At 51.8% G+C, this 16,744-nt stretch overlaps 1 protein-coding gene across 1 annotated transcript in view; it reads left to right on the forward strand.

The window, feature by feature from the left end:
• Positions 1-15,613, forward strand: part of ADORA1 (adenosine A1 receptor) — a gene marked incomplete at both ends in the record, with an annotated part of 31,734 nt that extends 16,121 nt beyond the window's left edge. Inside the window, one exon of the mRNA XM_082833427.1 lies at positions 14,974-15,613. Coding sequence (XP_082689553.1) covers positions 14,974-15,613 — 640 coding nt within the window. The remainder of the gene's footprint in view (positions 1-14,973) is intronic.
• Between the last annotated feature and the right edge of the window lie 1,131 nt (positions 15,614-16,744).

The following is a 16,744-nucleotide window of genomic DNA, read 5'->3' on the forward strand; positions in this document are numbered from 1 at the left end:
CCCCCTCTGCTTCAAGCTCCTCCATGAGTCCAGGGGCTGCCTGACAGAGGATCCTGAGGAAGGAGACATGTGGTCTTGGGGTAGAGGGAGTATCTGCATGCTGAGTGTCCCCTTCATGTCAGGAACAGTGATGAGTGCCTTCTTTGGTAGCATATTTAATTTTATTTAGCCTTGCAAGGCTGGCATCAACACCATTTTTACAAATAAAGAAATAAGAGAACCAGGGAGGTAAAGGAACTGGAAAATAGTTATCCAGCTAGTAATTAGCAAAACTGGGATTTGTACCAGCTTACCAGATACCAAAGTGAATGCTGCTTGTGATATACCCACTAACCCAACCACTCTCCTCAGGGATTTCCAGACTGTGGGGAACCACAGCCCCTGTCCTCAGAGAGCTTCTAGGCTAAGATGGAGGCAGAACACAAGATTTTGCAGTTAAGAGAAATTGGCACAGGCTGAGCTAAGAGGGCTGAGATTTCTGGGACAGAGGCTGCTAGTGGGCACAGGCCTGGCCTGACCTGCCATCTGGTTTCCTTTAGGCCCTGCCTGCTTTCTCTCAGGTTCTAGGGCCTGCATGTGCTCATTTGCACAGCTACCTCGATCACAAGTGCAGGGAAGCTAAATCAGGAGGTGTTGCTAACATCATGGCAGCAGAAATAATCCCATGAGGTCCGTGGAAGTGAGAATGGAGGAGGTGGGCTAGAGAGGCAGCCCAGCCGACCCTGGGCTGGGTCCTAGGGCTGAGTGTTGTGAGGGATTCCAGGAGACCTTCTCTGCCACCCAAAGGTAGCATGCATGCCGCAAAGAGCACTGGGCCAGGTTCAGAGAAACCTGGGTTCAGTCTCAGCTCAAACACTAATCAGCCAAGCTATAGCCTTGGGCACTCACTGAACCTTCTTGGGCCTCTGTAAAATGGCAACAACAGGGGCTTCCCTGGTGGCGCAGTGGTTGAGAGTCCGCCTGCCGATGCAGGGGACACGGGTTCGTGCCCCAGTCCAGGAAGATCCCACATGCCGCGGAGCGGCTGGGCCCGTGAGCCATGGCCGGAGCCATGAGCCTGCGTGTCCGGAGCCTGTGCTCCGCAACGGGAGAGGCCACAACAGTGAGAGGCCCGCGTACCACAAAAAAAAAAAAAAAATGGCAACAACAAAATCTGCCCTATCAGGCAAGCTGAAATGCTTTGTGAGGAGAGCTGTGCGCCCCACTATCATTTCGCTGAGGTGGGGAGCCTCTTGCCTTCCCTTCTCCCACCCTGGCTCCCTGCCTTTCCTCTCTCCATATGGTGGAGGTGGCTGTCCATTAACAGAAACAAGTCACACAGGTGGTTTGCAAGGGACCTGGCAGGGATTTGAGTTCCTATTTCCTGCAGGGTCCAAGACAATGCCTTTCCTTTTTCTGGGCTCCTCAGACAGGCTTCTCCCCAGACAAGGGTGGGGAGGGTTACTTCTGGGCCAGCGTTAGGCTGAATGCCATTGGGCCTTGCTTCTCACACACATTGCAGTCTGAGAAGCTTGGACAATAAGGGGTACTGGGGAACATAAGACTATAATCCCTATTCTCAAAGTCCTCACAGCCTCATGGGTATATTATTGTGTGAAACACAAAACCCTGGTTTGGGACGCAGCTGACCTGAGCTGCAGTTCCAATTCTGACCACCAGCTCTGTGACCTTGAGGGAGTTACCCAGTCTTCTCATCTGTGGAGATGCTGCCTCCCTCCTAAGATGATTGTGGGAAGAGGAAAGGAGAGACTGTATGTAAAGCTCAATGCCAAGTGGTTACTATAGGAACACTGGGAGGTGGGCTAGGCAGATATCAGCTCCATTTTGGATAAGGAAGCTAAGATTCTGAAAGGTGATGTAATCTGCTAACACAGCAAGTTTGAGTCTGATTAGAGCCCAGGCCCTCTAATGCCTGTCACACGCCTGCCAGTGTTGTGTTATCTGGAGCCTTTTGCTTCCTTGGCCAACTGGTGTAACTCTGTTGGAGATAGTGGGTGCCAGCTATGGAGGTCAGAGAGGGAGAGTTTTGGGTGGTCAGGTCTTTGTGGGATTTGAAAGTTGGGGACCCTAGAGTTGGACCTTCCAAATGGCCCATATTGTTGGTATTAATATCAGCTGGGTGAGGGAGGCCACTTTGGTGTCCCCACCCTGTGCCTGCAGTGCCTGTCCTACCTGATTCTTGCCTGGTTGAGTCCCCAAGACCCATTATTGTCAGCAATCTGCATTTTCTTTTTTGTGGCTCTGAGCACAGCACTTTGAAGTTTTTGTGAATGGTGGATGGGAAAAAAAGGCTTCGATATAATAAGCTTCCTCTGCTCCCACATACATCATAATGTGAGATTCCCGCATCGAGAGTCGTGGCAGATGTGAGTGATTTATTGGGCTTTGCAGAGTGGCAGAAGTGACTGAAAATATGGTCATTGATCAATGCTCAGAGAAGCTGCCTCTCCAGACCCCTGCTCTGGGATGCTGCCAGTGGCTCCATGCTGCTCCGTTATCCTGGCACAAATCACAGGGGTGTAGGGCAGTTCCCTGAGAACAGACTGTTCCCTACTTCCACCCAGGGACAGCTGTGAGGGGAAGGGCTGGTCTTGTAGTTAGAACCACCTAATTAAGTGGCTTAATGTATTAAGCTGGATGACTTATAATGGAAAGTGACTGGGTGACTGGGACAGAAACTGGGAATGGAAATCTCTAGGATTCTATGGAAGGTCCCTCATCTGGGTGGGCTGGGTGCAGGGTCTTCTACCTGCCAGGAGGGATGTTGTGGAGAGAAGCAAAAAGCTTCAAAGCGGCTTCCTCTTACCCTCCTTCCTACTTTACTCACATTTAAAGTGGTTATTGATATCATTGGATTAATGTTTACTGTGTTGGTAACTTTTCTATTCATTGGGTTTGTTGTTTGTTTCTCCCCTACCTTCTCTTTTCCGCCTTCTCTGATTTTAACTGAGCATTTTATATGAATCTATTTTCCTTTCTAAAAATATTATTGTGTGCCTTACTGTGTACCAGATACCACAGTGGGTGCTAGGAATACAACATTGAACCAGACCTGACTCCTGCTCTTGGGGGTTGGCAGTTATATGCTCAGGGAGGAAACAAATAATTTTACTGATTGCCCCACATGGGGAAGAGGAGGGCATCAGCTCCCACCCTGATCCAGGGGATCCTGCTGCATGCTGTCCTGGGCAGGGGACTCTATGCCCAGCCTGTATCTACCTGGGCAAGACTGAGTGCTTCCCCACCTTCCACTGCATCAAGATCCCCCTTATCCCCAGCTCATCTCTGGGGCTGGGGCAGAAAAGAGGAGGAAAACCTGCAGCAAATGCAGGGCGTTGGAGGGGCAGGGTGGGGCAGGGCTCAGGGCTGATAGCTGTTGCTAAACTCTTCTGCGTGATGCTACCTGAGTGGCTGCACTGGTTCCTGGATTGGGCCTGGCCTGCAGCTTCATGTAAATGGTCCCGCACACTGTGGGGCTCAGTGAATAGGCACGTGTTGGGACGTAAGACACAGAAAGCAACAAGAGGCACCAAGGAGGGATGATGGGAAACTGCTGGGTGCTGGGGTTCTTACCACTGTTATCTGGGCTCCAAACTCCACCAACCTGGATGTGAAGTGGGGAGAAAGTCCAGAACCTGGGAGAATATGACTGCAACTTCTTCCAGGTCCCAAGAGCAGGACTGCCTTGGGTTGTGGTGCAGCAAGAGGGACTGAAGTTAGATCCTGGGTAGGACTTTCTTTTTTTTTTTTTTTTTGTGGTATGCGGGCCTCTCACTGTTGTGGCCTCTCCCGTTGTGGAGCACAGGCTCTGGACGCGCAGGCTCAGCGGCCATGGCTCACGGGCCCAGCCGCTCCGCGGCATGTGGGATCTTCCCGGACCAGGGCACGAACCCGTGTCCCCTGCATCGGCAGGTGGACTCCTAACCACTGCGCCACCAGGGAAGCCCCTGGGTAGGACTTTCTGATGTAAAAGTACAAGCGATGGAATGGAGGGAGGCCTGAGGGTGAAGGTGGGACCTTTCTTTAGAAAGAGGACAAAAGTCTCCCTGTCTTCTCTGTCCTCCTCCCACATCCTGCCATCTGTTGCATCTTTTCTAGAATAGAGGGCTAGATGCTATGGACTTTAGGGAGCCCTGAAGGCCCAGGCAGCTAAAGCAGAGAAAGACCCCAAGCCCTATGAGAGCAGTTGCCTCCTCAGGGTGAGCATCCCTGTCCCCCAAGCTAGCCCCTGTGACTCCAGGCTCTGGGCACTAGGGCACTGGGTCTGCTGTCTGGCTCTCAGTGGACCACTGCCTTTGGGCTGCTCTGGAATCTATATAGTCTCTCTGGCCAGAGTTGGATCATGGTCCCTAGAGGGAAACAGGCCTTCAGGCAGATGTTGAGTACTCTGTGGTTCCAGACAGGCCAGGAAATATGCAGAAGGGAGGTGGGAGAAGGGGCATCCTGAGCTCCCCTGAGTCTGCCTCGCCTGTCTCCAGTCTCTACACTGGCCACTTACTCAAGAGAGCTTTACTGCGCTTAGCCAGGAAGTGTGGCTTCTCCAGGGCCCTGTGTGGGGTTTGTGCTGGGCTCAGCAAGCTCCCACATCCCTATCTGCTCCCCACCCAAGACTCAGATGCTAGGCAGACAGATCAGGGAACACAGACTAATTCTGTACCAGGCTTGAGTTAGGTAGGAGAGCTGAGTGCAAAATGGATACTAAAGCCATGTGACCAGTCTTTCCAAAGTGAAACAAATAACTTTTTGTTTGTCTGTGTCACTGCAACCTGTTTTGTATCTCTTCAGGAGCTGACTGTATTTTCTGGGGGAGTCGGGGACATCCTTGGGAGAGGGGTGGTGATAACACTAGGCACCAGTTGCCACTATTCACAGAGGGGCCTCATGGTCCCAGTGAGCCTGCCAAGCAAGTCTTCTTGTGCCATTATGCTGAGGACAAAAGCAAGGCTCAAGGAATTTTTACTTGGTCAAGGCCACAAGCTGTTAACTGGTAGAGCCACAGCTTGAACTCAGATCTGGCTCAGCAGCACTCTTCATTCCTTCACTCACAACAAATATTTCTTTCTCTTTCCATTCCATGTTGCTCCCCATCTTCCTCTCCATGGGGCACATAGCTGGAGCATGAAATCCTTAGGGGGGGACTCCCTTCTGGGGAGTTGTATGTGCCTCTCAACTACTGCCCCTGGGATCCCCGTCCCCAAACTGGTTTTTGGTGTTCCCTCCTTCCACTAGTGCCAAGCTCACCTCTTCGTATAAGATGATCTGACACATTTCAGAAGAGGGGAACTTGACCTGCCAGAGCTTGGGAAACATCTCATTCAGTCCTACATTATCCAGATGAGGATAGAGATGCCCCCAAAGGAGAGGAGTTTCACCCAAGGCCAGCTCATTCCCTCCCAACAAAGCCTGGACCAGAACCGAGGTCTGCTGGTTCCCACCACAGTGAGGTGCTCCAAGGGAGGACTGCCCTGCTCTGGGGGTCCTCATGTCATTGGTGTCCTTGCAGGCACCTTGATGGGCAGCGTGGGCCCCCTGCTCTCTCAAGCCTGGCGAGCTCTGCCCATTTCCAGCTCCCTCCTGCCCTCACCCTCTTGATGTGCCAGCCAGGCTGCAGGATTCCCTGCCACCTCTTAAAAGTGACCACTGTCTGCAAAGACCAGAGAGGCTGCTGGGGAATGATTCAATCAGCTCCCTTTTCCTATAATGTCAGGTCTTTCCACTTGGTTGGAAAAGAAATTTGGCCCCCTTTACTACAGTGGTCATCCCAGTAAGGCCTCACTGCGCCAGCCACTCGTAGGTCATTAAATCCATATGCAGACAGGAAAATTTTTTTCCATACTGCCGAATGAGTCAGAAAGTCTCCCACAGCAGGTGGGGTAATTTGCCCTTGGTATTTTCACCATCCTGGCCTTACCCCAAGAGCTGGAGAGAATCAAATCTCAGAGCAGGAAATGGCCAGGAATGCTGAGGTCTGGGTCCAGTTGTCCTGAGTTTACAGTTCAGGTCAGACATCCTCCTCCCTGAAGACCACCCTGTCACTGGGATGTGGGGCTGCACTGGTCTCAGGAGTTAGAGGACTGGGGATGGGGAGGAGGTGGCTGCATCTCAAAATTACCTGGGGGATTGTGTCAAAGTGCAGTCCCTGGGCCTCCCATCGCCTGTGTGGGGACATTCTGATACGCCCCGGACTGCGGGAAAGGGTTGGGGATTGTAGGCAAGTATACTTTGAAAATATGCCTTCCCCAAACCTGAGAACCTCCCTCCCTACACTACCCCCTGCAGCCTCCTCTAGATCAGGTGCACTGGACAAATCCCAACGCCTCTTTGTAAGGATGAGAGGATGCAACCAGAGAGGAAAGGGGCGTTGTCACAGGCACACAGGCCTGAGGTAGAACTTGCAATGTCAGTTACCTGTGCCACCTTTCAGTCTGGGGTTGACACCAGGAACTTTGGCCTCGTATGTTTTATTTAGCCTGGGCTGCTCTCCCATCAGACTGGGCATTCCCTCTGCTCAGGGGCTATACCTTCCCCATCAGATGGAGAACTCCTTTAGGTCAGGGGCTATGTTTTTTCTGCTCACTCCCAGATTCAAGGAAGGGGCTCTGAATCTGAAGCAGGGAGAATAGAGGATGTTCAGAATAGAGGACGCTACTGGGTCACATACATAGACATAATTGTTTTTCCCACCAGGCTGTTGAGTTGTTTGTCCTCAGAACGTGACCAGGAGTTATTTCCAAGGCCTAACTAATTTATCCAGCTCTCTTCTTTCAATGAGTTCAGTGTCTGGGCCCGCTCTCTATAGTTCTGCAAACTAGCCTTGAGGGTGTCCAATGGATCCCCCTTTTGGGGATTGGTGACACTGATATTTAGAGTTGGTGGGTGATGCCACAGGTCCCGAAGCAAGCAAGATTCAAGGCAGGATTATTAGGACCCAGACATCCAAGTCCCTCCCCAGGGTCCCTGATCCAGACTCCCCCGGGGAATGTTACCGTTAAATATTTGGTCCCTGGAGTGTGCCCAGTGCCTTTGATTGTATCCGGTTTCCTGTTTCCTTTGAGAGGGAGAATTTCTCTGAAGGAAGTGGTTTATAGTCCTAAAGCCTTACTTCCCTGGTCTTGAGATCCAAGTTTCCAGTTACAACTAGCTGAGATCAATGATAAGGAGGGAGGCAAGGAAGGAGGTCACCAGAGCTGTGGAATATCGCTCCTTCTTACAAGGCAAGAAAGTGGGAAGGGAAGATGGAGGGTTCAGTCCCAGACTATCCAAACTGCCCATTGCAGAAAGATGCAGACATGATCCGGTCCCCTACCCAGCCGCATGCCCAGTGCCTTGGTGACAAGAAACAGGAACAGCCAGGCCTGAGGACCCTGCCCTGGTCTCAGCAGTTCACAGGACACTTCATCACCCCTGCCTTCAAACAGAGCCATGTTTAGCCTTTTCCAAACCCATCCTGTGGATTCTCTCTCTCTTCTTTTGAGTCAACACATATTTATTAAGCGTCCGGTCAGTTCTCTCATCCCTCGAGGAGGGAGTTCTTTGTGATAACTACATTCAATTTTTCCTGCTCCAGCTTCACTCCTGAACCATTGGGATCTAACCAGGAACATGGAAATCGCTTAGTCGTTTACAGCTGAGGGCTTTTAATGCCAGGAATTGGTCACACAGGTGATGAAGCATCTAAGAAGTCAAATAGGGGATAGTGAGGTAACTCAGACATTAGCAACAACAGGAAGCTACCCCTAGGCTGAAGGGCAAAGGAAGGAGGTGGTCCTGGAGCCCAGGGGCTACAGGGGGCTAGTGGAAGCTGAAACCATAGGGGGCCTGGCTGGTGGGAGGTAGAGCCAAGGAAGAGATATAACCGCTGTGACAGAGAGAGGGGGGTGGAAATATCCTTCCACCTCCTTCCTCCAGCACTCCAATGCCTTCCATGAACCCAGCGACCCAGGAGCTTGGGAAATGCAGCCTGCAGGGGTCAGCCGCCCTCCCCCGCGACTCAGAGCAGGGCAGGGCAAGGAGGGGAAGCTGAGGACATACAGCTTCAGGACCAGCCACTCCAGTCTTGTTTGTACAGTGACGGAGCAGCTTCTCTGAGCACCTTCCCCCGTTGGTCAGTTCTTGGTCCACCAAGGAGAGTTTTTGCGGATCTCTGTGCCGCCTGCCCCCCTTCTCTTTTCTCTGTCAAATGCATCTTTCCTGCCTAGGTCCCCTGGTGTGTTCACCACCTGATGGCATTCTGAGCTTTTCCTGTTCTGAGGAGGCTTATTGTTCACGTTCTCAGAGTCAGCCTAAAAGTCAGTCCCCAGTGGTGTCCAGGAAGAGCCCTCCTGTGAGGCTGTAGGCAGACAGAGGACACCCCTCTGTGCAGTCAGGCCTCCGACTGGATTTGATCCCACCTATGAAAGGGGCCTCTTCATGAAGCAAAGGACCAATGGGGAGCTCAGGCAGGCTCATGGCTCCTGCTGGGGCTTAGCTTGAGTTGGAAATGCTGCTCCTCTGGAAGACTCTGGGGAGGCTAGTTCTGGCCTGGGGTAGCCTCTGCTGGTCTCACAGTATGCAGGGACAGAGCTGGGGCTCAGGGCTGCCATAGATGTGCTGGAGGCTGGCTGGTGGCCTGGTGGCACTCACTCATACCTCTCATAAGGGGCCCTTATCAGAGCAACCTTATGTCACAGGACTTAAGCAGGGGACCAGTAGTTATCTGACTTAGCAGCAGATCCCCACAGCTTCTAGCCCAGTGGGTAATGAACAGGGGAAAGATTTTTTTCATCCAGGGCACTGTAATTGCTTCTAAGACTTCAGCTATGCCTTTCTAATCTGACTGTCTCTAATTGAGCACCTACCATTTAATCCTTATCTGTGGTTCCCTGACGTACTCACATGGTAGGTCCTCAATTAATCATGAATGATCGAATAATTTTCTTTAATTTATCATTTTTATTTATCATTTATTTATTTATCATTGAATAAAATGTATTTGTCATTGAATAAATCATAAATGATTGAATAAATGGATATATGGATTCATGTATCCATTTTTACGTCTATTTACTCATTCATTCAACAAATAATTATTGAGTACTTTTCTAGGTACTGGAAACACAGTTGGTGAACTTGCAAAATGAATCTCTGTCCTAATGGGGTTACATTCCACTGGAGAGAAACAGATAATAAATTCCTAAACACCTACATATTTATATCTATATCTAAACGAGAGAGGAAGCAGTTGTGGGGGGGGTAGATGAATGGATTCAGAGAGTCAAGAAGTGATAAGCTCTATCAAGAGAATTAAAAACAGCAGAAGGCTATGGAGTGAAGGGCTCCTTTTGCAGGGTGGCCAGGGAATCTCCTCTGAGGAGGTGACATCTAAGCTGAGATCTGGATGTGGGGGAAGGAGCCTCCCCAGCCCTCTCAGGGAGGTGAGCAGGAAGTGCAAAGGCCCCAGGTGGGAGGTGCACACAAAGAACTGTCCAGCAGTGTGGTCTGGACTTCCTGAGTGAGTGCAACAGGACTGGGAGTAGGGGAAGGGCCCCTGGCCAGGGAGGGGTCAGGGTCAGGGAATGGCCCCACTCTCCCTTCAGTGGTCGGGATCAAAACATGAGAGTCATCCTGATGGTGCATTCTCTCACCTGGACATCCAAACTCAGCAACAGGTCCTGTTGGCTCTGTTCCCAAACACATCTGACAGCCAGGCACTCCTCCCCACTCCCCACTGCCACCCACGAGAGCTCACCACCTCGCCTCTTACCTGGATGGCTGAAATACGCTCTCCCCACGGTGTTCTTGCTTCCCCTGCTGCACACAACACACTCTCCACACTGCAGCCCGAAGTATCTTTTAAAAACAGAAATTGGAGATTACTCCTTTGCTTACAATGGCTTTCCCTGCACAAGAATAAAACCTTGGAACCTTTCGTGTGACCTGCCCAGCCCAGGTGGCCCCGCCCTGGCCCTTGCCTTCACTCTCCGGAAGCCCCCACTAGCGGCTCTGCTACCTGAGCCACTCGGGCCTCAGGACTTTGCCTGCTGGTACCTCATGCCTGGCTGCCCTAGGTGATCATGTCCCTCTCTGCTCAGTGTCTCCTCCCCAGAGAGGCTGTCCTGAGCACGTACACAACCTAAGCCAGCGGCACTCCATGCCCAGCCACTCGCTCTCAGGGTGTCCTAATTATTTCACTTGGTAGGTCTCAAACAATCTGTTTATTGGTTTATCCCCTGCCTCTAGAATGTTACTTTCCTGAAAGCCTGTTCTCTTCGATATTCCTGAACCCGGCACTTGTAACCGGGCACCTAAGAGCCCTCCGTGAATATCTGTTTAATGAATGAAAAGGGAGGGTGCCTCAGCTGCCTACTTGCCCCAGCACTGACGACTAAACAGCTGAGCAGATCATGAACAGACCAGTCTGAGGGCTACAAAGAGGTTGGACTTGGAGGGAGGAGGGAGGCTTCCAGGCAGGCCTGCTGCCATCTTCAGAGCTGCCCAGTCCAGGCGGTTACCTGAAGCAGGGGAGGTCCACCATGACTCCCTTCTTCTGTACTGGACCTCCACCCTCTGAGCCCCCCTTGTCCTCCATCTTCCCAAAGTGGCAGAGCTGGGGTCCTTCATGGGCTTTGGACTAGGACAAATCTCAGTCTTAGAAATTCCATCTCTACCTCTTACTCACTGAGTGACCTTGGACATGTTTCATAATCTGAATCTCAGTTACTGCGATTAGAAAATGAGAATAATAATCATAATAATGCCTAAGTCACAGGGCTGTCTATAAAGCTGGTGCCAGCACATGAAAAGCGTCAATAAATGTTAGCTTTTATCAGCATTGTTATTATTGCTGTCAATCAGTTAACTATTATTTTTGAGCATCCCCCCTCCCTTAGCCTCCAGGACCTCCTCCCCTCCTTTGGCAGCCCTGCCAAGGTGTCCAGGGAAGTAGCAAAGGCTTCCTCTGCCTTGCCCTATTTGGGTACAGGATTAGTAGCCCTCCTTCCCTAACTTTGACCTCTAAACCACACTTACTTATTCTTGCAGCAGCTATATTATGAAAAACTTGTCTGTTCAGCTAGGCCAGCTCTTGGCAACAGGAGACTCGTCCACCTCTTTCCTTAAGCTCTCCCTTTCCTCTTGGAGTCTCTGCCACCCCAACTACTCTAGATACCCAGTTTTTTCATTTTTCTCATCATCAATAAGAAGATACTGACAAATAAAGTAATTCATACTACGGAGTCAGCATTATCTTGGCTTTAAAAATAACACACAGAGAGGGCGATTCTTAACCCAAAGGAACATCTCACCAATGGGGGAATTTTAGGCACTGTGTGGGAGCTACAGGAGCGGGCAGGGCTCTCCCTGGTTTCTTCAACAACGTCTTTAAGGAGCTGCCCTCCCTGCTTGCCTGTGGACAGGGCTCCACTTGGTGTTCCAGTGCCTCCATTCTGTTGCTTCCCCTTTGTCTGTCTGAGACTGCACACTCCTGAGGACAGCCATCTCTCTGGCTAGCTCTCACAGGGCTGTCTATAAAGTTGGGGGTTATGAGGCCTTGGACCATGACTTGGTGGGACAAGTGTTTGTGGCACATTCAGCACGCCCCACCCCATGTGCACTCTAGGACTTGCAGCCTCTGCTTCTCTTTCCCACGTGTAGGGAGAGGTAAGTTTTTCTCCCAGCTCTGAGAGGCAGCCCTTCCTGTGAGAGCCAGCCCTACCTCAGCCAAGGTCCTGGGTCCAGCCCTTTCCCACCATGGAGAAAATAGCAAGAAAAACAGATGAGAACTGATACCCTAAGCTGCAGGGTCTGCTGGGACCTGGCCCGGAGGAGCCCTAGGAAAGCTTTAACCCCCGGGGCTCCAGGCAGTTGGGAAGTGTGAGGGGAAGAGAAAAGGCGGTACCTCTCTAGCTAGAAGTTACCTCCTCCTCTGTCACCTGGGACACTGTCAGAATTCACCTCCTCTCTTGGTGGGTCATCACTGCCCAAATGTGGGTCCTGGGCGAGATATCCCCTCCCCTAGTCCTCAGGCTGGACGGCAATACCAGAGGTCACTTTGTCTACCCCCCTTTCTCTGGGTGGTACCACCTTTGAATAGGGTCTAGACATTCCCATTTTAAAGCTTGTAGGAAAGGGATGTTCCCAATCTGCCAGTCATCCACATCTAAACAACCCACAGTCAGCCTGGTGCCCTGAGGAGAGCTGGTCTTGGAGTCAGGAGATGTGGGCAAGTCGTTGCCCATTTCTGGACCTCGAGTTCCTAATCTGTAAAATGGGGATTCCATTTTGCGCTGTACTCACCTCACAGGGTGGTTACGGGGATTACCTGGGACATGAACGTAAAAGGACTTTGTAAATGATCAATATGACGTGAATCATAGCTGTGATGGGCTGTGATAGGGGGTACTTGGCCTACATCCTTCCTTCCGCAGCTGCCGCTCCATTGGGCTCTGCGGCGGCTCACCACAGGGACCTGCACCCTGCCTGTGACAGCTGTGGCAGAGTACCTTAGCCTTTTTTTTTTAATTTTTATTTATTTTTATTTTTTTTACATCTTTATTGGACTATAATTGCTTTACAATGGTGTGTTAGTTTCTGCTTTATAACAAAGTGAATCAATTATACATATACATATGTTCCCATATCTCTTCCCTCTTGCGTCTCCCTCCCTCCCACCCTCCCTATACCACCCCTCTAGCTGGTCTCAAAGCACCGAGCTGATCTCCCTGTGCTATGCGGCTGCTTCCCACTAGCCATCTACCTTACGTTTGGTAGTGTCTATATGTCCATGCCACTCTCTCGCTTTGTCACAGCTTACCCTTCCCCCTCCCCATATCTTTTGATAGAATGACCTGCGCTCCTTTCGTCTCACCCCATGGACTTGCCCAGAGCTTCTTTCACTATAGGACATGTGGGAAGCACTTTAAGCTCATCAGAAACAAACCTTGAGCCAGATGTTTACAGAGCCATTATGCTGTGTTTGCTGAGCATCTAGAGATAGCAGGGTTTCTCCGGTGCCTGTGTTTTCAGGGGCTTGGAGGGTTAGGAGCTCAGGCACAGGAATGTTGGTGGCGTGCTTACAGGGCATTTCCCATATGTTAGCTCATCTGAAGTGGGTCCCACAGTCTCACTTTACAGGGGAAGAACTGACCTAGTAAGTTGCAGACCTGGGGCCCAGATATGGATCTCTCTGACTCCAAAGTATGCACCAGGCTGGCTTTCCTGCTGGGGATTCAAGAGGTGGAAATAGGCTTTAGTTACAGCAAGAGAGCAAGGATTAGACCTAAGAAAACTTCAGGAAGGCAGAAGCAAACTGGCCAGATTTCAAGGCCCCTTGGAGCTTTGGGGACACAAGGACCCTATGATTACAGAGTAGGGGATGGGGCACCACACTGAAGGTGTTGGAGTCATCTAGGGGCCTCAGTCTCCCCACTGGAATGATGAGATTAGAAATGAGGTTGCTTATCTAGTGCTTGCTTTCTACATGGAGTGGGGGTGGGGTCCAATTTCTCCCATCCCTCACATCGTTCCCCTTCCCACTCCTGTAAAGCCTTCAAGGAGCAGTGGGCTTTGGTCCAGGGTGAGAGGGACCTGAAGAATCATTGCTGTGAAGGAGAATGCCGCAGATTCCACAGGCACGGGACAGAAGAAAACGGAGTCAGAGGGAGGCCTCCGCCTCCACACCTGTGGGTCTCAGTAGCTGTTCACATGCTCAAGAGGGGACTCCCTCCATCCCAGAAGCTACATTGGAAAATAACAACTGGGCAAGCTGCCGGGCTGAGCCAGCTCCTCACCACAGAGCTGGGCGGGCCCCAGCCCTTGGCGCTAGCTCCAAGGCCAGTGCGTGGGCAGAGGACATGCTGGCTGCTGGCTGGATTGGTTTAAAGGGAAGTGGGGAGCCCCCCCTCGGAGGGGCATCCCCTCAACCCTGGGGGCAGGGGTGGGGGAAGAGTCACGGCCCATGGGCAGCCTCATCCATTTTCTGTGTCATCCAAATGTTTTCATCATCTGTGTATGTCATGGCATGAAAAAGCTTGGTAGCTCTGCCCCTTGACATCGTCCTGCTTATTTCCTTCAAAGGACATATCACAACCTCTAGCTGTCTTGTTTATTTATTTCCTTACTTTTGTGTTATCTATTTCTTCACCCAAAATGTGAGCTGCATAGAGGTAGGGATTCTTTATCTTACTCCTAGCACAGAGACCAATGGCACAGAAAGCACGCAAAAATGAATGAAGACACCCATGCATGCATGCATAAGTGGGAGTCCCTTGCGTGCAGTCCTCAGTGAACATCAGTTTTCTTTCCTGAGAATAATTCCCAATTAGCTTGGGGGTGGAGAGCTGGTTCTTGAGATCAGCCCTTCAGGAGATAAGTACTGTACATGCCTGAAAGGGGAGGCGAGGTAAGGATGGAGGTGGGAGATGGGGGCACTGGCAGAGATGGGACACAGCCGAAAGGAGGGGGTGTGGGAAGGCTTTTTATGATAGTGTGTCAGCTGGCCCAAGGGGAGGGGTGGTTTGTCAATCACCTTGTCGTTGTGGTCAGTTAGGAAGCACAGGACAGTGCTGCCACCCTCCATGTGGTCTCGGGCAGAACACGTGGCTACTCTGAACCTCAGTTTTCTCAGCTGTCAAATGGGCATTCATTCTGCTGGTGCTTTTCTACCCCATGGGAACTGTCACGAAGCAATGATAAGGTTACCAGTGGGGGTGTGCCAAGCACATGTGAGCAATTTTTACTTTGGTAATTTTAGTGAAACTCCTAAAGGAATTCATTTGTTATTTTCTTCTCTGTTTTTTCCCACCCTCAGCAGTAGACATGAACCAGTGCATCGCAAGTTCTGGCCTAAATTTTAGATCCCAAAGACTTGACCCTCTAGCCAAAGACATGCACCTCCCCACTCACTGGGCCCTGGCTGGGCCCTGAATCAGTTATAGAGACCCCCGGGGCCGGGTGAACTGAGGAGGGGGCCTCACACTCTGCCCTCCTCTCCCCCAGGTACAAGACAGTGGTGACTCCCCGAAGGGCTGTGGTGGCCATCGTTGGCTGCTGGATTCTCTCCTTTGTGGTGGGCTTGACACCTATGTTCGGCTGGAACAACCTGAGTGCGGTGGAGCGGGCCTGGGTGGCCAATGGCAGTGTAGGTGAGCCCGTGATCAAGTGTCAGTTTGAGAAGGTGATCAGCATGGAGTACATGGTCTACTTCAACTTCTTTGTCTGGGTGCTGCCCCCACTGCTGCTCATGGTCTTCATCTACCTGGAGGTCTTCTACCTGATCCGCAAGCAGCTCAACAGGAAGGTGTCGGCATCCTCTGGCGACCCGCAGAAGTACTATGGGAAGGAGCTGAAGATCGCCAAGTCGCTGGCCCTCATCCTCTTCCTCTTTGCTCTCAGCTGGCTACCCCTACACATCCTTAACTGCATCACCCTCTTCTGCCCTTCCTGCCATAAGCCGAGGCTCCTCATGTACATCGCCATCTTCCTCACACATGGTAACTCGGCCATGAATCCCATCGTCTATGCCTTCCGCATCCAGAAGTTTCGGGTTACCTTCCTTAAGATTTGGAACGACCACTTCCGCTGCCAACCTGCACCCCCCATCGATGAGGATCCTCCAGAAGAGAGGCCCGATGACTAGACTCCACCTCCTGCCCCCAGCTGTGCACATCTGGGGCATCTCAGCCCAGTACTCACCTCCCTGCTGTCCTGCTCGTCTCCCTTGTCTCCCTGACTCTTCCCTACTGGCCTTTGGGCTGTGAGTGCCCTGCACCTCGAGGTCCTGGAGGAGTTTTGGGAGGGCAGTCCATGGGGAAAGAACGAGGTAACCTGAGGGGACGAGGAAAGTGGGGGCAGCACCCTAACCCTAACCCTAACCCTCCCCACCTGCCTGACCAACCCACAGGCAGCCCAGCACATCAGGCTGAGTGGGGCTTGGGGACACTGAGACTGCCATGGGGCCATGTGGGCCAGGAGGGCAAGCTCAGCTCCCGTGGCGGGAAGGGAGGGGAGTCTGCTTGTCTTAGGTGGTAGTGGTGCAGCCCTGGGACCAAGTGTAAGGAGAGGAGAATATCCCCGCCAAGATGGAGGGAAGGGGAGAAACTAGATGTCCTGGGCTTGTTTTCTCTCCTGTTCTGTAGCAGAAGGTGGCCAGAGCCACTGACAGGCAGGAAGCAAGGAGCCTCAGTCCCCACCTCCCAGAACCCTGTGTTCCTGGCCATGCTGCATGCCAGGGTGCCTGCTCTCTTTGCCCTGGGGATCCCAGGGTTATACTTGGGAGAGGCCGAAAGAACGAGTCCAGAAATAATTTCCAGTATTTGCTTTATTCTCCACTAGCCCTTGGACCTGAGTGGGGGCTCTGAGCTCTCTGGAGCTAATGTGGAATGGTAGGTGTGGGCCTCAAACAGCCACTGGGAGACAGTGTTGAGCCCTCATTCTTGCCTTGAGCCTCCCAAGTAGGAGACTTGGAGTGTAACTGCCTGTCCTTTGGGCCACCAGCTCTCGGTGATGGGCATGTGCCCTCCTAGGTGACACCCATCTCGGTTGCTTCTGAGCCAGATGGAGAGGAGAGCCCCAGACATGCCAGCTCTTGGGAGCATTCTGCCTGCCTGGGGAGCGGATGAAGAAGGGAAAGTGGGCTGCTGTGGTCATGCTGGGATGAAGTGTGACAGGGTGGTCAGGCCAGAGGAGACTACCCTCCTGGGTGTATGGGCAGGAAGGTCTTACCAGAATTTAGGTACCCTCAGTACCCCTGACACTTAGCACAGTGTTC

This window comes from Leucopleurus acutus (genome assembly GCF_964270905.1).
Source record: "Leucopleurus acutus genome assembly, chromosome: 2".
NCBI lineage: Eukaryota > Metazoa > Chordata > Mammalia > Artiodactyla > Delphinidae > Leucopleurus > Leucopleurus acutus.